General features: G+C 37.4%; 1 protein-coding gene across 2 annotated transcripts; it reads right to left on the bottom strand.

Moving 5' to 3' along the window:
• Nucleotides 1-226: 226 nt before the first annotated feature.
• Nucleotides 227-20940, bottom strand: yrdc (yrdC N(6)-threonylcarbamoyltransferase domain containing). Of its 2 annotated transcripts, none has more exons than XM_079836560.1 (7): nt 20655-20940; nt 20202-20540; nt 10069-10264; nt 7427-7541; nt 4793-4912; nt 4583-4713; nt 227-1844 (listed from the first exon to the last, which is right to left on the bottom strand). In XM_079836560.1, the coding sequence occupies exons 2-7, from the start codon at nt 20365-20367 to the stop codon at nt 1775-1777; spliced, it is 798 nt and encodes a 265-aa protein (XP_079692686.1). In that variant the 5' UTR covers nt 20368-20540; nt 20655-20940; the 3' UTR covers nt 227-1774. The 2 variants fall into 2 exon arrangements, with proteins under 2 accessions (XP_079692686.1, XP_079692687.1); XM_079836561.1 differs by having other exon boundaries at nt 20680-20935.
• Nucleotides 20941-21149: the final 209 nt, after the last annotated feature.

The following is a 21149-nucleotide window of genomic DNA, read 5'->3' as shown; positions in this document are numbered from 1 at the left end:
GTGTGTGTTCAGGTACTGCATTAATATTACATAAATACATAAATATTCTATTTACACAATATCTATTGTGTTATTTACTTAAGTATTTAAGTACTCAGGTCATTACATTGTTTAGAGCATAACAAAAAATGTGACTTTAAAAAAAAAAAAAATGCTATTTTATTCATATTCTATGCTGTGTCTTCATAAGTGGACACCAGAGGTTTAAAAAAAATGACATGACATGCACAGGCAAAAACAAAGGGATTTTTATTCATTCTCCGATCAATTTTCAGTTTTTTTTTTAACCAAACTTAATTGAAGATGATTCTCAACTGTCATGAAAGATATAACGGAACTTAATATCATTTTACTTTATGCAATATGTGTGTGAAATATTCATACATGTGTTTTCCCATTCAAAGCCATGAGTCACAAAAACATCAGTTTCTAAAAATCACTGGCAATTACAGAGTAAAAATCCTGGATTTTTTTAAACAAACATGTAGTTTTGATCAAGACTGAAGATGATGAACAGATTTGTACAAAGAATATTAATCTGATCATTTTTACAGCAGTTTGATTTAGTGCATGTTCTCATCCCGAACACAACGAGAGGCTCGTGAATTTGCCCAGCGTGTGTCGTTGAGTTTTCAAAGCATTTCCCCAAAATATGTGTCAAAATATAAAATCATTCCATTTGCTGAAACACAGAGAAAGTTGAGGCCAAATTGAGACTCAAAAGCACCTCATAGTGGACGAAAACACCCCAACATCACAGAAGGGTTCATAAATTGCTGTTAAATTGTATAACAAATAAAAAAATTAATACATTTTAGGGCCTATGGAATTAAATTTTCTCCCAAATTCCATTTTATTTTGACCAAATTCTGTGTTTTGAGTAAATGATGACAGGATGTTCATTATTGGGTGATCTGTCCCTTTAACTGTGATTTATTCATCCAAAAGTTGACAAATCCCATAACAAACATTAAATAACATTAAATCCCATTTTTATGAAAGGATTCTGCGATTCCGTACCCGTTTTGCGCCATGATGTTGAATTTAAGACGTTCTGCTCCAATTGAAGACATTTTAAAGCCTTAGGATTGTAGAAGGTGAACTTAAGAGCCGCAGAAACCCTGCTAGTGTGAAAGATTCACTCGATATGGCGTTTGTCATGGACTCCAAACGGTTCACAAGAGAAAGTCTGTTCCCAGAGCAGTTCTAGAGCTGTTCCCTATTGAATAACCAGTGGCCAAGATCTGTCTCCGAGGCACTTCCTGGATCAAGTCACAGGCTTGACAGAAACTAATGGAGCAAAGCCAGCTGGGACATAACGTTTTAATTCAAATACAAAATGTGTGGAAATATTGCAAAAGATGCTTTGGTCCACAAACAGTCCAATAACGGCTGATGTCAGATTCAGGTTGTACTGGTTTTTATAAAATGGCTGCTCTGCCGGAGAGCAACACACGCCTCCAAACGCCTTAATAAATTAAAATATATGAGCTAAACTATTACTGTCCTTAGCAATCAACTCATTATAATATTCCCAACATAATCCCATAATCCACAGTGTAAGCGCCGACCCAACACACTCCGAGTGAGACGCCACAGCCTGAGGGGAAGATCTCAGAGGCTCATCAGAACCTGGACCCAGAAGCCCTTTCTCCTGGTGAAGTGTCGTCTCATTGGTGGATGGGATCCCCCAGAAGCCCTTTCTCCTGGTGAGGTGTCGTCTCATTGGTGGATGGGATCCCCCAGAAGCCCTTTCTCCTGGTGAGGTGTCGTCTCATTGGTGGATGGGATCCTCCAGCAGGCCGTACTTGCCCTCGAGCACTCGAACCGTAGCAGAGAGAGCGCTGAAAGAGACCAGAGACGGGTCACATGACCACAACACACAAGTGCCTCGGGGGTCTAACAGTGCACGTCAAAATGATTGAAAGAGCCAATCAGATCAGCGTGTGACGCTTTAGTCTTACAGTGAAAGTGTGTGACGCAGGATTACTCTAAAAAAAATAAAAAAGGTTCTATATGGCACCAAAAAATGGTTCTTGGCTCGTAATCATAGGGGAACCTTTTTTAGTGCTATATAGCACCTTAGTCAAAGAACCGGTGAAGAACCACTGAAGCACCAAAATTGGTGCTATATAGCACTAAAAAAGGTTCCCCTATAGAGACAGAGCGTATTTAGGCCACGCCCACACCGGGGGGGAAACAATCCAACGCTCTCCATTGACTTTGCATTGCGTGAGCCGCATCCTTGTCATTTCGGACTTATAACAAAAAACAGAACAATGTCTAAAAGCTGATATGTGACAAAGTGTACAGCAAACAAACTAAACAACACAGAAATAAGTTTTTATAAGCTGTCGACCCAAAAAACGAGTGTTTAAGGAGAAAAGGCAGTAAAGCGTGACGCTTCAGCTGAAGAATGGGGACATTTTGTTACACGTGCGCTTTCCTCCTCAACTGTTTAGTCCACTTAAGTCATAACTGACTGTGTTCACGTGAATACTCATCAAAATGGGCGTTTTGCGTGAATTTCCCATATAAGCTGCGGAAGAGAACTGAATTGGGGATCATGTGCTGTCTGCAGAGATGTATAGTAACGAAGTAGAACTACTTCACTACTGTACTTAAGTACTAAAAGGCTGTATCTGTACTTTACTAGAGTATTATTTTTTTCTCCTACTTCCACTTTTACTTCAGTACATATTTTCGATGAGTTTAATACTTTTACTCCGATATTTTTTTATGTGCTGCATTGTTACTCGTTACAATTATAAAAATGTTACGAATCATTCCATTCCAAACCCACATTACCGCGCATGAGAGAGAGAGAGCGCGCGCGAGAGTGCGAGAGAGAGAGAGAGAGAGAGAGAGAGAGAGAGATAGAGAGAGAGAGACAGAGCGCGAGAGAGCGAGAGCGCGCGAGAGAGAGACAGAGCGCGAGAGCGAGAGCGCGAGAGAGAGAGACAGAGCGCGAGAGCGAGAGCACGAGAGAGAGAGACAGAGCACGAGAGCGAGAGCGCGAGAGAGAGAGAGAGAGCGCGAGAGCGAGAGCGCGAGAGAGAGAGACAGAGCGCGAGAGCGAGAGCACGAGAGAGAGAGACAGAGCACGAGAGCGAGAGCGCGAGAGAGAGAGAGAGAGCACGAGAGCGAGAGCGCGAGAGAGAGAGACAGAGCGCGAGAGCGAGAGCGCGAGAGAGAGAGACAGAGCGCGAGAGCGAGAGCGCGCGAGAGAGAGACAGAGCGCGAGAGCGAGAGCGCGAGAGAGAGCCCCGCGAACGCGCATTCACTGTCTTTAAAACAACACGAGCGTCTTGCACTCAAATTGCTCTCTATTTGTTTACATAGTTAATGTGCACTGTGAAGTAACATATACAAACAATGAACAGCTGTATTTTTATTAACTAAGATTAACAAAGATTAATAAATACATTAACAAATGTATTGATCATGGTTAGTTCATGTTAGTTATTAGTCTAATACATTAACTAATGTAATGTTAACAAATCAAACCATATTGTAAAGTGTTACAAACAAATCATTTACTCAGAACACCTCTTGAAATGAGAATATAAGTGTGCTTACTCCATTTTTATAGTAAGAGTGGTTAGTAAGATTTAATCTTAATGAACTACAGTATTTTCAGGTTATTTATATGTTAATGTGTAGAAAAATTACCTATCAACATTGTGATTGTCCTTTAGCTTAATCATTTGAAATAATAAAAACAACATGACGTTCAAACTTTTGACTACTTTCTTTAATAACTACATAACACAATACTTGTACTTTTACTTTCTGTACTTGAGTAGTACATTTTAAAATAAACTACTTGCAATACTTAAGTACAAAAAATGTTGAATACTTTAGTACTTCTACTTAAGTGTGGTGCTTAAAGAGCACTTCAACTTCTACTCAACTCACTTTTTTGATAAGGAACTTGTACTTTTACTCAAGTATGTGTCTCTAGTACTTTATTCATCTCTGGCTGTCTGAGAGGTGGCTTCCTATACGTACATTTGCAATATTTTGATAATTTTGATATACTGTGCCGCCCTAATAGGCCACTAACACCATTTCAGAAGCTTTCTGTGAATGCTAGTGTTCAGTTACAGCAAACAAACTAAAAAACACAGAAATACGTTTTTATAAGCTGTCGACCCAAAAAACGAGAGTTTAAGGAGAAAAGGCAGTAAAGCGTGACGCTTCAGCTGAAGAATGGGGACATTTTGTTACACGTGCGCTTTCCTCCTCAACTGTTTAGTCCACTTAAGTCATAACTGACTGTGTTCACGTGAATACTCATCAAAATGGGCGTTTTGCGTGAATTTCCCATATAAGCTGCGGAAGAGAACTGAAGTGGGGATCATGTGCTGTCCGAGAGGTGGCTTCCTATACGTACATCTGCAATATTTTGATAATTTTGATATACTGTGCCGCCCTAATAGGCCACTAACACCATTTCAGAAGCTTTCTGTGAATGCTGGTGTTCAGTCCTCCTCTGCTTTACTCTATAGTAGGCAAGTGTTGTGTTCCAAACGCAGCTCATGTCTTTAGTGAAGGTGTCATGATCCTGAGAGTTCCTCACCATCCCGGTCGGATTATCCGGTATCTGCCACACACGGACAGATCCACGACTGTCGAACCCAAACGGCTTCGATCTCCAATCGGGCCGCCGTCCACCACAACCGCCAGACTGGGCCACAAATCCTCAAACTCCTGCAGAAAACCACAAACATGTCAAACTCAAGCCCAAAGGCCACTGGGAAACCACTGGGAGCTGTGGAGCTGTGCTTACGTTAGCAGCAACCGTACTGGTCTGAGCGCTGATGTTAGCGCTGGTGAGAGCGAGCGGCTCGCCGCACATCTGGCAGAGGCGTCTCATGAACGGGTGGTCTGGGATACGGACGCCTATGAGCTGCAGAACACATCACATTAATGACACGTCTAAAACACGGACCACAACAGAGAACACATTAATGACACGTCTAAAACACGGACCACAACAGAGAACACATTAATGACACGTCTAAAACACGGACCACAACAGAGAACACATTAATGACACGTCTAATGCTGCGTTCACACCAAACGCGAGTAGAGCGTCTGGCGCGAGTGATTTCAATGTTAAGTCAATGGAAAGGCGTGTTGACGCGCGTCTGGAGGTCCCGTGGCGCGGAAGGCGCGTTACGCGCGGAAGGCGCGTTACGCGCGGCGTGAAGGACGCAAATCCACCTCATTCGCACGTCCAGTTCGCGCGATTTACGCAAATTGGACGTGAATTGGACGCGAATTGAGCGTCTTGCGCAATACGCACGTTACACGCGAATGGTGGCATACTAGTGCATTCACGCGTTTGAAGCGAATTCGCGTCTGACGCCCGAGTTGAAAATTGAACTTTGGCCAATCAGGAGCCTGCTCGCTGCGGTCACGTGGTAAAGTGACGTGATGAGAAACCCTGCATAAATTAAAAATACAACTATTGTGTCACAAAATGTAGTTAAGACTTTTTCAGGTGAGAATGTAGTTGTTTAAAGCTCAAATCTGTGGTTTATTTATAAAGAGAGCGCCTATTTAAAAAATAATCTTGTGTTTGTGGAGTTGTGAGCTCCAGGCGATCAGCGGGCGATCAGCGCTCATTAACCCCAGCGAGAGCAGCCTTTCCTCAGCCAGTCCTTCTGCATCTGCTGCTGCTCTGATGGCCTGTAGTGGCTCGTCTTGTGCTGATCTAACGGCCGATCTTTGCTCATGAATCTATACTTTGTTGTCTGCCAAATCGTTTTGACTGAGGGCAAAGAGAAGTGTCATAACTTTATATTTTAAGGATATTTAAATATACACAGGGCTTAAAAACTGAAAAAAATATCAATCGGTTCACTCCGAGCAGAATCGATATTATAGCGTTTCCGTTTTTGCTTTCCTCAATAAACATTACTGTTCCGAAAATGGTTTGATATGAAAAAATACCGGTTAATAACGTTATTTTAATTTAGCCTATACTTTAAACAAATATGTATAAATAGACTTATTTTTACTCAATAATAATAGAACGCATGGTAATTAAACTTGAATATTTATTTCATAACATTTTTAAAACCACAACAGAAATACATGCATTAATTACAAAGCATAAACAGCGGACCTGTTTTAAAGGAGCGTTAGACTATTGAAAGTGGCTCTTATGCCTAATTCTTTTCAGAAGAGTGATAACATTCTTTGCACATAACTTTTTTTCAACACGACTTGTTTTAAAAATTGCATGAATAAAGAATAAATAAACTTGATAACAATTAATGCACCGGCAACTGCTAATTTCAAAGCAAACACTGCGCAACACGTCTGCATCCCATAATCAAATTCAGTCAGCTAATAAAGCTTGATCATTTAATGCAATATAACACCATTTAATACAAAGCATCAACCGTCTATAGAAAACATTGTCCTGTATTGGCAATCTGAAAGACTATTGGACAAATGTTTGATAGATGCTATAGCCTGCTTGGACAGGCTTAAACGAAAAAAGCCTAAATCAGTCTATTTGAGCTTAAAGTCCGTACTACTTATTTAAACGTTCGTAAAGAATGTCCTCCAATACCTGCGCTTTCATTGATGACCTCAGCGGGGAAAGAAATGTACTTGAGGCGTGTAAATGCGCGCTCACACTGACTTGCGTAACCGGTAGATTCATAGATGACATTTCACTCACGCTTGATCCGTCAACGTCACATGCTGAAGCTACTCTATTCATGATTGGCCACTGCCAAATAAAAATATTAAAGAGAACGATAAAATAACGTTATTAACCGGTTAATGGTCATTTCAAATTAACGTTTCTGTTCAGAACGATTCAAATTGATTTTGATTTCATTTCCGTTTTTGTTCCTCTTAAAATTTCGTTCGTTTCCGGTTTTCGTTTTCGTTCCTTGAACCGGTTCAAAGCCCTGAATATACATGCAGTGAAGATAATGTTGGAGTTGCCTGGACCACATTTGTGTGGCTATTAATGCTTAATATATATATGTTTAATGAAAATGAAAAGAGGCAGAGGTGTTTTATGACATATTTCTCCTGGAGTGCCTTGAACGCGCATCAATTTCGCTTCCAGCGCTCGATTTCTACGCACGTCCAACTCGCGAATGCATTCAAAATGTTTGCGCGTGAAACTAGACGCGGTAGACGCGATTTTGGCGCTCTATTCGCGTTTGGTGTGAACGCAGCATAAAACACGGACCACAGAGAACACATTAACACATCGCAGTTTTAACCAAATTAATCACAATTAGATATTTCCCCAAATCATGCAGCCCTACTTTAAACTGTAAGAGATTTGATTTAATTGCAGTAAAGTGTATGAAAACATTACATTGAGCTCAAAGTTAAGCGTGTTCTGGTAAAGTAAGATGAGTGTGTGTTTGAGCAAACGGAGCCTGACCTTGGTGAAAGGGTTGAGATCAGCGTTCAGTGTGGCGGATCTTTCCAGAACTAGTGTAACGGGTCCAGGCAGCAGATCTGAGAGCAGCTCCTCCTTCACAGACACCGTACAGAACCTGCAGCACACACACACACACACACACACTTACACTACAGCAACACCACGGGACTTTCAGACAGTAAATCAACAACTTCAATATCAATCTCACTACTAAAAATGCTTGCGGTTGCCAGATTTCAGTCATTTAAATCCCCCAATCAGAGTTTTTCTGTTAAAAGATAATGCATTATTTACTTAAAAACTGCAATCTGACGTGATAAACAAGTGCTCTGCATTTCATCATCTCCATATGAGATGTTCTGCTTAAATTAAAGTGTCATCGGTCTGTGTTCTGTCTCTTGTGCTGTTTGTGTGAGTAAATCTGTGTTCACTGACAGCACATTTTGATTTAGTTTTAGTCAGTCTTTGGACTAAAATGCCATTTACCTGAATTGTTTTAGTCTAGTTTTATTCGAGTAAAATCTAATGAGTTTAGTTCAATTGTAATGCATTAATTGAGTGTTTAAGCCTCAGTTACTGAATACATGCCACAATAAGACCGTGTTTTTGACCGTTCAAGCGCAAAAATACACGAAAGAGCTCAATTCACTTATGTTTGTTTTTTAAAAACATCTATATAGTTTTTATAATGTTGTATTTCTGTTTTAGTTTGTATATCAGGTTAAGCTAAAGCTTCAAATAAGTTTACATTTATTTTCATTTCAGTTAACATTTATTTAATTTCAAGCAATGAATATGTTTTAATGTTTTTTATAACCCTGATACTTTATTGAACAATGTGTCTGTTCTTAGTCTTTCCTCATGACTGTGAATTAAATGGGAATGAAATTAAATACAGTTTATTGTGTAAACGTGTATATAATGCGTGACTTAATTATAAACCAGATGGAAATACACTGGGACTCTTATTTTGAAATGCCTTACTATTGCAGTTCAGATGAGGGAGATCAAATATGCATCGTTACAAGTATAAATCATATTACTATATAAACATGATTCCTCAGCATTAGTTCATAAACATGACCTGTCATAGCTGTGTGTTGATTGATTGAGCCGCTCTAGTTTTCGTTGTCCAAAACTGTTTTTTATTTAGTCATAGTCTCGTTTTCATCAGTGAAATAAAAATTATGACGAAAATTATTCATCAACGAAATGAACACTGGACTAAATCTGCCATCAAACCTTCTCAGTGATGAACTGTAATAAACCCAGACATGGGCCGATTGTGTTTGCTGAATAACTGCACTTACACAACCTCTGCGTGACAACACGATGTCTTTTTTGCTGTTATTTTAATAGAAAACCTTTAAAGTAATGTGGAATATCCCTGTTGTAAATGTCCCATTAGGCCTAACGTTATATAATAGCCTATAATAGATCATTAAAGGATTAGTTCCTTTATGTAAAATAAAATAAAATAAAATTCCCAAAACTGTAAATTGTGTCATTAATGACTGAGCCTCATGTGGTTGGACACCCGTCAGACCTCCGTTCATCTTCAGACACAAATGAAGATATTTTAGTGTAAATCTGATGCTCTGAAAGGCCTCCATTGGCTCAACTTTACACTCTCAAGACCCTTAAAAGACACTAAAGACTAAAGTTACAAAGTCCATCTCACTACAGCGGCTCTACAATAACTTTATGAAGACGAGAATAGTTTCTGTGCGCAAAAAACCCTAAATAACGACTTATATAGTGATGACGATTTCAAAACACGGCTTCATGAAGCTTCGAAGCGTTATGAATCAGTGAGTCGATTCAGCGGTTCAGAGCGTTATGAGTCAGTGAGTCGATTCAGCGGTTCAGAGCGTTATGAGTCAGTGAGTCGATTCATGATTTGGATCGCCAAATTTCAGCAGTTTGGCGGTTTGACACGCGATCCGAATTATGATTCGACTCACTGATTCATAACGCTCTGAACCGCTGAATTGACTCACTGATTCATAACGCTCTGAACCGCTGAATCGACTCACTGACTCATAACGCTTCGAAGCTTCATGAGGCCGTGTTTTGAAATCGTCATCACTATATAAGTCGTTATTTAGGGTTTTTTTGTGCACAGAAACTATTCTCGTCTTCATAAAGTTATTGTAGAGCCGCTGTAGTGAGATGGACTTTGTAACTTTAGTCTTTTGTGTCTTTTAAGGGTCTTGAGAGTGTAAAGTTGAGCCAATGGAGGCCTTTCAGAGCATCAGATTTACACTAAAATATCTTCATTTGTGTCTGAAGATGAACGGAGGTCTGACGGGTGTCCAACCACATGAGGCTCAGTCATTAATGACACAATTTACAGTTTTGGGTGAACTAACCCTTTAAACTTTAAAGTAAATGAGGTAACCATGCGTATGGATTGACATTCTCGTGATTTGTGCTTATCGGTGAAAGTGCAACAATTCTGATGAAATGTAATGACGAAAACATGAGTTTTGATTGACGGAAACTAGACTAAAATCCTCGGACATCGAGTCGACTAAAACTTGACAAAAAAAAAAACGGACGGGTTTGCCTAAAGACGATAGAGCTCATTTGCCACAGGCCTGAGACTGAAGGAATGAGAGTGAATGTCTGCTGAAGAGCACCTGTAGATGTCCTGGATCTCTCCCACACAGATGGCCAGAGGCTTGTCTCCGCTCCGGCCCTTGAGCTCATAAACCCTCTGGACGGCCGAAGAGTCCTGCGCCACACAGGCCAGGCCGTAGATGGTGTCAGTGGGCAGAGCCACCACCTGCCCCGCCTTCAGAGCCGCCACTGTGACCCGCAGGACCTCCACCCACTCTGAGGAACACAACATCAGTCATCATCAATATCAGAGATATTAAACACGAGCAGAAGTGTGTGTTTATGGACTAATATCAGAGATATTAAACACTAGCAGAAGTGTGTGTTTATGGACTAATATCAGAGATATTAAACACTAGCAGAAGTGTGTGTTTATGGACTAATATCAGAGATATTAAACACGAGCAGAAGTGTGTGTTTATGGACTAATATCAGAGATATTAAACACTAGCAGAAGTGTGTGTTTATGGACTAATATCAGAGATATTAAACACTAGCAGAAGTGTGTGTTTATGGACTAATATCAGAGATATTAAACACTAGCAGAAGTGTGTGTTTATGGACTAATATCAGAGATATTAAACACTAGCAGAAGTGTGTGTTTATGGACTAATATCAGAGATATTAAACACTAGCAGAAGTGTGTGTTTATGGACTAATATCAGAGACATTAAACACGAGCAGAAGTGTGTGTTTATGGACTAATATCAGAGTTATTAAACACTAGCAGAAGTGTGTGTTTATGGACTAATATCAGAGATATTAAACACTAGCAGAAGTGTGTGTTTATGGACTAATATCAGAGATATTAAACACTAGCTGAAGTGTGTGTTTACGGACTAATATCAGAGGTATTAAACACTAGCAGAAGTGTGTGTTTATGGACTAATATCAGAGATATTAAACACTAGCAGAAGTGTGTGTTTATGGACTAATATCAGAGATATTAAACACTAGCAGAAGTGTGTGTTTATGGACTAATATCAGAGATATTAAACACTAGCAGAAGTGTGTGTTTATGGACTAATATCAGAGATATTAAACACTAGCAGAAGTGTGTGTTTATGGACTAATATCAGAGACATTAAACACGAGCAGAAGTGTGTGTTTATGGACTAATATCAGAGTTATTAAACACTAGCAGAAGTGTGTGTTTATGGACTAATATCAGAGATATTAAACACTAGCAGAAGTGTGTGTTTATGGACTAATATCAGAGATATTAAACACTAGCAGAAGTGTGTGTTTATGGACTAATATCAGAGATATTAAACACTAGCAGAAGTGTGTGTTTATGGACTAATATCAGAGATATTAAACACTAGCAGAAGTGTGTGTTTATGGACTAATATCAGAGATATTAAACACTAGCAGAAGTGTGTGTTTATGGACTAATATCAGAGACATTAAACACGAGCAGAAGTGTGTGTTTATGGACTAATATCAGAGTTATTAAACACTAGCAGAAGTGTGTGTTTATGGACTAATATCAGAGATATTAAACACTAGCAGAAGTGTGTGTTTATGGACTAATATCAGAGATATTAAACACTAGCTGAAGTGTGTGTTTACGGACTAATATCAGAGGTATTAAACACTAGCTGAAGTGTGTGTTTATGGACTAATATCAGAGATATTAAACACTAGCAGAAGTGTGTGTTTATGGACTAATATCAGAGATATTAAACACGAGCAGAAGTGTGTGTTTATGGACTAATATCAGAGATATTAAACACTAGCAGAAGTGTGTGTTTATGGACTAATATCAGAGACATTAAACACGAGCAGAAGTGTGTGTTTATGGACTAATATCAGAGATATTAAACACTAGCAGAAGTGTGTGTTTATGGACTAATATCAGAGATATTAAACACTAGCAGAAGTGTGTGTTTATGGACTAATATCAGAGATATTAAACACTAGCAGAAGTGTGTGTTTATGGACTAATATCAGAGATATTAAACACTAGCAGAAGTGTGTGTTTATGGACTAATATCAGAGACATTAAACACGAGCAGAAGTGTGTGTTTATGGACTAATATCAGAGATATTAAACACTAGCAGAAGTGTGTGTTTATGGACTAATATCAGAGATATTAAACACTAGCAGAAGTGTGTGTTTATGGACTAATATCAGAGTTATTAAACACTAGCAGAAGTGTGTGTTTATGGACTAATATCAGAGATATTAAACACTAGCAGAAGTGTGTGTTTATGGACTAATATCAGAGATATTAAACACTAGCAGAAGTGTGTGTTTATGGACTAATATCAGAGATATTAAACACTAGCAGAAGTGTGTGTTTATGGACTAATATCAGAGATATTAAACACTAGCAGAAGTGTGTGTTTATGGACTAATATCAGAGATATTAAACACTAGCAGAAGTGTGTGTTTATGGACTAATATCAGAGATATTAAACACTAGCAGAAGTGTGTGTTTATGGACTAATATCAGAGATATTAAACACTAGCAGAAGTGTGTGTTTATGGACTAATATCAGAGATATTAAACACGAGCAGAAGTGTGTGTTTATGGACTAATATCAGAGATATTAAACACTAGCAGAAGTGTGTGTTTATGGACTAATATCAGAGATATTAAACACTAGCAGAAGTGTGTGTTTATGGACTAATATCAGAGACATTAAACACGAGCAGAAGTGTGTGTTTACGGACTAATATCAGAGATATTAAACACTAGCAGAAGTGTGTGTTTATGGACTAATATCAGAGATATTAAACACTAGCAGAAGTGTGTGTTTATGGACTAATATCAGAGATATTAAACACTAGCAGAAGTGTGTGTTTACGGACTAATATCAGAGTTATTAAACACTAGCAGAAGTGTGTGTTTATGGACTAATATCAGAGTTATTAAACACTAGCAGAAGTGTGTGTTTATGGACTAATATCAGAGATATTAAACACTAGCAGAAGTGTGTGTTTATGGACTAATATCAGAGTTATTAAACACGAGCAGAAGTGTGTGTTTATGGACTAATATCAGAGATATTAAACACGAGCAGAAGTGTGTGTTTATGGACTAATATCAGAGATATTAAACACTAGCAGAAGTGTGTGTTTATGGACTAATATCAGAGATATTAAACACGAGCAGAAGTGTGTGTTTATGGACTAATATCAGAGATATTAAACACTAGCAGAAGTGTGTGTTTATGGACTAATATCAGAGATATTAAACACGAGCAGAAGTGTGTGTTTATGGACTAATATCAGAGATATTAAACACGAGCAGAAGTGTGTGTTTATGGACTAATATCAGAGATATTAAACACTAGCTGAAGTGTGTGTTTATGGACTAATATCAGAGATATTAAACACTAGCAGAAGTGTGTGTTTATGGACTAATATCAGAGATATTAAACTAGCAGAAGTGTGTGTTTATGGACTAATATCAGAGATATTAAACACGAGCAGAAGTGTGTGTTTATGGACTAATATCAGAGATATTAAACACTAGCAGAAGTGTGTGTTTATGGACTAATATCAGAGATATTAAACACTAGCAGAAGTGTGTGTTTATGGACTAATATCAGAGATATTAAACACGAGCAGAAGTGTGTGTTTATGGACTAATATCAGAGATATTAAACACTAGCAGAAGTGTGTGTTTATGGACTAATATCAGAGATATTAAACACGAGCAGAAGTGTGTGTTTATGGACTAATATCAGAGATATTAAACACTAGCAGAAGTGTGTGTTTATGGACTAATATCAGAGATATTAAACACGAGCAGAAGTGTGTGTTTATGGACTAATATCAGAGATATTAAACACTAGCAGAAGTGTGTGTTTATGGACTAATATCAGAGATATTAAACACGAGCAGAAGTGTGTGTTTATGGACTAATATCAGAGATATTAAACACTAGCAGAAGTGTGTGTTTATGGACTAATATCAGAGATATTAAACACTAGCAGAAGTGTGTGTTTACGGACTAATATCAGAGATATTAAACACGAGCAGAAGTGTGTGTTTATGGACTAATATCAGAGATATTAAACTAGCAGAAGTGTGTGTTTATGGACTAATATCAGAGATATTAAACACGAGCAGAAGTGTGTGTTTATGGACTAATATCAGAGATATTAAACACTAGCAGAAGTGTGTGTTTATGGACTAATATCAGAGATATTAAACACGAGCAGAAGTGTGTGTTTATGGACTAATATCAGAGATATTAAACACTAGCAGAAGTGTGTGTTTACGGACTAATATCAGAGATATTAAACACGAGCAGAAGTGTGTGTTTATGGACTAATATCAGAGATATTAAACACTAGCAGAAGTGTGTGTTTATGGACTAATATCAGAGTTATTAAACACTAGCAGAAGTGTGTGTTTATGGACTAATATCAGAGATATTAAACACTAGCAGAAGTGTGTGTTTACGGACTAATATCAGAGATATTAAACACTAGCAGAAGTGTGTGTTTATGGACTAATATCAGAGATATTAAACACTAGCAGAAGTGTGTGTTTATGGACTAATATCAGAGATATTAAACACTAACAGAAGTGTGTGTTTATGGACTAATATCAGAGATATTAAACACGAGCAGAAGTGTGTGTTTATGGACTAATATCAGAGATATTAAACACGAGCAGAAGTGTGTGTTTATGGACTAATATCAGAGATATTAAACACTAGCAGAAGTGTGTGTTTATGGACTAATATCAGAGATATTAAACACTAGCAGAAGTGTGTGTTTACGGACTAATATCAGAGATATTAAACACGAGCAGAAGTGTGTGTTTATGGACTAATATCAGAGATATTAAACACTAGCAGAAGTGTGTGTTTATGGACTAATATCAGAGATATTAAACACGAGCAGAAGTGTGTGTTTATGGACTAATATCAGAGATATTAAACACTAGCAGAAGTGTGTGTTTATGGACTAATATCAGAGATATTAAACACTAGCAGAAGTGTGTGTTTATGGACTAATATCAGAGATATTAAACACTAGCAGAAGTGTGTGTTTATGGACTAATATCAGAGATATTAAACACTAGCAGAAGTGTGTGTTTATGGACTAATATCAGAGATATTAAACACTAGCAGAAGTGTGTGTTTATGGACTAATATCAGAGATATTAAACACGAGCAGAAGTGTGTGTTTATGGACTAATATCAGAGATATTAAACACTAGCAGAAGTGTGTGTTTATGGACTAATATCAGAGATATTAAACACTAGCAGAAGTGTGTGTTTACGGACTAATATCAGAGATATTAAACACTAGCAGAAGTGTGTGTTTACGGACTAATATCAGAGATATTAAACACTAGCAGAAGTGTGTGTTTATGGACTAATATCAGAGATATTAAACACTAGCAGAAGTGTGTGTTTATGGACTAATATCAGAGATATTAAACACTAGCAGAAGTGTGTGTTTATGGACTAATATCAGAGATATTAAACACTAGCAGAAGTGTGTGTTTATGGACTAATATCAGAGATATTAAACACTAGCAGAAGTGTGTGTTTATGGACTAATATCAGAGATATTAAACACTAGCTGAAGTGTGTGTTTATGGACTAATATCAGAGATATTAAACACTAGCAGAAGTGTGTGTTTACGGACTAATATCAGAGATATTAAACACGAGCAGAAGTGTGTGTTTATGGACTAATATCAGAGATATTAAACACGAGCAGAAGTGTGTGTTTATGGACTAATATCAGAGATATTAAACACTAGCAGAAGTGTGTGTTTATGGACTAATATCAGAGATATTAAACACGAGCAGAAGTGTGTGTTTATGGACTAATATCAGAGATATTAAACACGAGCAGAAGTGTGTGTTTATGGACTAATATCAGAGATATTAAACACTAGCTGAAGTGTGTGTTTATGGACTAATATCAGAGATATTAAACACGAGCAGAAGTGTGTGTTTATGGACTAATATCAGAGATATTAAACACGAGCAGAAGTGTGTGTTTATGGACTAATATCAGAGATATTAAACACGAGCAGAAGTGTGTGTTTATGGACTAATATCAGAGATATTAAACACGAGCAGAAGTGTGTGTTTATGGACTAATATCAGAGATATTAAACACTAGCAGAAGTGTGTGTTTATGGACTAATATCAGAGATATTAAACACGAGCAGAAGTGTGTGTTTATGGACTAATATCAGAGATATTAAACACTAGCAGAAGTGTGTGTTTATGGACTAATATCAGAGACATTAAACACGAGCAGAAGTGTGTGTTTATGGACTAATATCAGAGATATTAAACACTAGCAGAAGTGTGTGTTTATGGACTAATATCAGAGATATTAAACACGAGCAGAAGTGTGTGTTTATGGACTAATATCAGAGATATTAAACACGAGCAGAAGTGTGTGTTTATGGACTAATATCAGAGATATTAAACACTAGCAGAAGTGTGTGTTTATGGACTAATATCAGAGATATTAAACACTAGCAGAAGTGTGTGTTTATGGACTAATATCAGAGATATTAAACACGAGCAGAAGTGTGTGTTTATGGACTAATATCAGAGATATTAAACACTAGCAGAAGTGTGTGTTTACGGACTAATATCAGAGATATTAAACACTAGCAGAAGTGTGTGTTTATGGACTAATATCAGAGATATTAAACACGAGCAGAAGTGTGTGTTTACGGACTAATATCAGAGATATTAAACACTAGCAGAAGTGTGTGTTTATGGACTAATATCAGAGATATTAAACACTAGCAGAAGTGTGTGTTTACGGACTAATATCAGAGATATTAAACACTAGCAGAAGTGTGTGTTTACGGACTAATATCAGAGATATTAAACACTAGCAGAAGTGTGTGTTTACGGACTAATATCAGAGATATTAAACACGAGCAGAAGTGTGTGTTTATGGACTAATATCAGAGATATTAAACACTAGCAGAAGTGTGTGTTTATGGACTAATATCAGAGATATTAAACACTAGCTGAAGTGTGTGTTTATGGACTAATATCAGAGATATTAAACACTAGCAGAAGTGTGTGTTTATGGACTAATATCAGAGATATTAAACACTAGCAGAAGTGTGTGTTTATGGACTAATATCAGAGATATTAAACACTAGCAGAAGTGTGTGTTTACGGACTAATATCAGAGATATTAAACACTAGCAGAAGTGTGTGTTTACGGACTAATATCAGAGATATTAAACACTAGCTGAAGTGTGTGTTTATGGACTAATATCAGAGATATTAAACACTAGCAGAAGTGTGTGTTTATGGACTAATATCAGAGATATTAAACACTAGCTGAAGTGTGTGTTTATGGACTAATATCAGAGATATTAAACACTAGCAGAAGTGTGTGTTTACGGACTAATATCAGAGATATTAAACACTAGCAGAAGTGTGTGTTTACGGACTAATATCAGAGATATTAAACACGAGCAGAAGTGTGTGTTTATGGACTAATATCAGAGATATTAAACACTAGCAGAAGTGTGTGTTTATGGACTAATATCAGAGATATTAAACACTAGCTGAAGTGTGTGTTTATGGACTAATATCAGAGATATTAAACACTAGCAGAAGTGTGTGTTTATGGACTAATATCAGAGATATTAAACACTAGCAGAAGTGTGTGTTTATGGACTAATATCAGAGATATTAAACACTAGCAGAAGTGTGTGTTTACGGACTAATATCAGAGATATTAAACACTAGCAGAAGTGTGTGTTTATGGACTAATATCAGAGATATTAAACACTAGCAGAAGTGTGTGTTTATGGACTAATATCAGAGATATTAAACACTAGCTGAAGTGTGTGTTTATGGACTAATATCAGAGATATTAAACACTAGCAGAAGTGTGTGTTTATGGACTAATATCAGAGATATTAAACACTAGCAGAAGTGTGTGTTTATGGACTAATATCAGAGATATTAAACACTAGCAGAAGTGTGTGTTTACGGACTAATATCAGAGATATTAAACACTAGCAGAAGTGTGTGTTTATGGACTAATATCAGAGATATTAAACACGAGCAGAAGTGTGTGTTTACGGACTAATATCAGAGTTATTAAACACGAGCAGAAGTGTGTGTTTACGGACTAATATCAGATATTAAACACGAGCAGAAGTGTGTGTTTATGGACTAATATCAGAGATATTAAACACTAGCAGAAGTGTGTGTTTATGGACTAATATCAGAGATATTAAACACGAGCAGAAGTGTGTGTTTATGGACTAATATCAGAGATATTAAACACGAGCAGAAGTGTGTGTTTATGGACTAATATCAGAGATATTAAACACGAGCAGAAGTGTGTGTTTATGGACTAATATCAGAGATATTAAACACTAGCAGAAGTGTGTGTTTATGGACTAATATCAGAGATATTAAACACGAGCAGAAGTGTGTGTTTATGGACTAATATCAGAGATATTAAACACTAGCAGAAGTGTGTGTTTATGGACTAATATCAGATATTAAACACGAGCAGAAGTGTGTGTTTATGGACTAATATCAGAGATATTAAACACTAGCTGAAGTGTGTGTTTATGGACTAATATCAGAGATATTAAACACGAGCAGAAGTGTGTGTTTATGGACTAATATCAGAGTTATTAAACACGAGCAGAAGTGTGTGTTTATGGACTAATATCAGAGTTATTAAACACTAGCTGAAGTGTGTGTTTATGGACTAATATCAGAGATATTAAACACGAGCAGAAGTGTGTGTTTATGGACTAATATCAGAGATATTAAACACGAGCAGAAGTGTGTGTTTATGGACTAATATCAGAGATATTAAACACTAGCAGAAGTGTGTGTTTATGGACTAATATCAGAGATATTAAACACTAGCAGAAGTGTGTGTTTATGGACTAATATCAGAGATATTAAACACGAGCAGAAGTGTGTGTTTATGGACTAATATCAGAGATATTAAACACTAGCAGAAGTGTGTGTTTACGGACTAATATCAGAGATATTAAACACGAGCAGAAGTGTGTGTTTATGGACTAATATCAGAGATATTAAACACTAGCTGAAGTGTGTGTTTATGGACTAATATCAGAGATATTAAACACTAGCTGAAGTGTGTGTTTATGGACTAATATCAGAGATATTAAACACGAGCAGAAGTGTGTGTTTATGGACTAATATCAGAGTTATTAAACACGAGCAGAAGTGTGTGTTTATGGACTAATATCAGAGTTATTAAACACTAGCAGAAGTGTGTGTTTACGGACTAATATCAGAGATATTAAACACTAGCAGAAGTGTGTGTTTATGGACTAATATCAGAGATATTAAACACGAGCAGAAGTGTGTGTTTACGGACTAATATCAGAGATATTAAACACGAGCAGAAGTGTGTGTTTATGGACTAATATCAGAGATATTAAACACTAGCTGAAGTGTGTGTTTATGGACTAATATCAGAGATATTAAACACTAGCAGAAGTGTGTGTTTATGGACTAATATCAGAGATATTAAACACTAGCAGAAGTGTGTGTTTATGGACTAATATCAGAGATATTAAACACTAGCAGAAGTGTGTGTTTACGGACTAATATCAGAGTTATTAAACACTAGCAGAAGTGTGTGTTTATGGACTAATATCAGAGATATTAAACACTAGCAGAAGTGTGTGTTTATGGACTAATATCAGAGTTATTAAACACTAGCAGAAGTGTGTGTTTATGGACTAATATCAGAGATATTAAACACTAGCAGAAGTGTGTGTTTATGGACTAATATCAGAGATATTAAACACTAGCAGAAGTGTGTGTTTATGGACTAATATCAGAGATATTAAACACTAGCAGAAGTGTGTGTTTATGGACTAATATCAGAGATATTAAACACTAGCAGAAGTGTGTGTTTATGGACTAATATCAGAGTTATTAAACACTAGCAGAAGTGTGTGTTTATGGACTAATATCAGAGATATTAAACACTAGCAGAAGTGTGTGTTTATGGACTAATATCAGAGATATTAAACACTAGCTGAAGTGTGTGTTTATGGACTAATATCAGAGATATTAAACACTAGCAGAAGTGTGTGTTTATGGACTAATATCAGAGATATTAAACACTAGCAGAAGTGTGTGTTTATATCAGAGTTATGATTAGTTATGATGACTCTTACCGCGCTGTTGTCGCTGTGTCATCAGCTCGTGGTTCTGAGGGCAGATCTGCAGGACTCTAGTCTTCAGTTCTTCACACATGTCGACTCGCTCAAAGCACGTATTTCGTGTGTAATAGGAATTATTTAAAAGTTTTCTGGCTGTCCGAACAAACCTGAAGTAGACCATAATCAGCTCCGCTCACTCACGAGCATGCTTTCATAGATCTGGCCGGCGTCGCGTCATCGCTGGGGGCGTGACCCAGGGGCGGAGTCGACGTGGGGGGAAACCGTCCATTCTGACGTGCGCGTTCACAGTAATGCGTCCGAAAACATAGCACTAGCTTGTAACCGTTTAATGATCTACAGCAAAATAGAGAGAGCTTTGGTGAGAACTAAACAAATATTTAATCACTACATTAGTAATGCCTCGCTTGAAATGACATCAGAAGAAGAAAATGTTGGTAAAAAACGTACATTTACGTTTTACACACAAACTGACCAGCAAACGCAACTCTCGGACGCCATCTTTTATTTTCCCCAGCTCAACTGTCACACAATGGAAAGCACAGGATTGTGGGACATTAAAGGCAGCGAAGGATACAAATATGCTGCCTTCAAAACTCGATCAGATGACAGGATGTGAAGCTAACATTTGATTTGGACGAAATGTGTCCTCCGAGGGCAATTTGCAGGATTCTTTCGCAGCCCGAGTCTGTACAGCAGGAAGCCACGGTCTAATATGATGACAGCCCTTCAAAATAAAAGTCCCGCTGATGTAACAGTAACCGCGGGTGCCGTCAGAAAATAACAAACAAAAGTCCCCCTGCCGTAAATCATTTTATCCCTCTGCAGGACAGTGGCTCTCCAGGATCAGCGTTCCCTGCCCTTGCCTAGGGATAGTTCACCCAAAAATGAAGATTAGCCCATGATTTACTCTCCCTAGCTTTCTTCTTTCAGACGAACACAATC

The sequence above is a fragment of the Gobio gobio genome (genome assembly GCF_949357685.1).
Source record: "Gobio gobio genome assembly, chromosome: 15".
In the NCBI taxonomy this organism is placed as follows: domain Eukaryota; kingdom Metazoa; phylum Chordata; class Actinopteri; order Cypriniformes; family Gobionidae; genus Gobio; species Gobio gobio.
Note: the sequence above shows the minus strand (reverse complement) of the source record. Positions and strands in the feature narration are given on the sequence as shown.

Coding starts and splice junctions, on each gene's coding strand:
- yrdc (XM_079836560.1), bottom strand. CDS start 20,367: ATGGTCTACTTCAGGTTTGTTCGGACAGCCAGAAAACTTTTAAATAAT. Junction 10,265..20,201: donor GACACAGCGACAACAGCGCG/GTAAGAGTCATC, acceptor TGTGTTCCTCAG/AGTGGGTGGAGGTCCTGCGG. Junction 7,542..10,068: donor GAGATCCAGGACATCTACAG/GTGCTCTTCAGC, acceptor TGTGTGCTGCAG/GTTCTGTACGGTGTCTGTGA.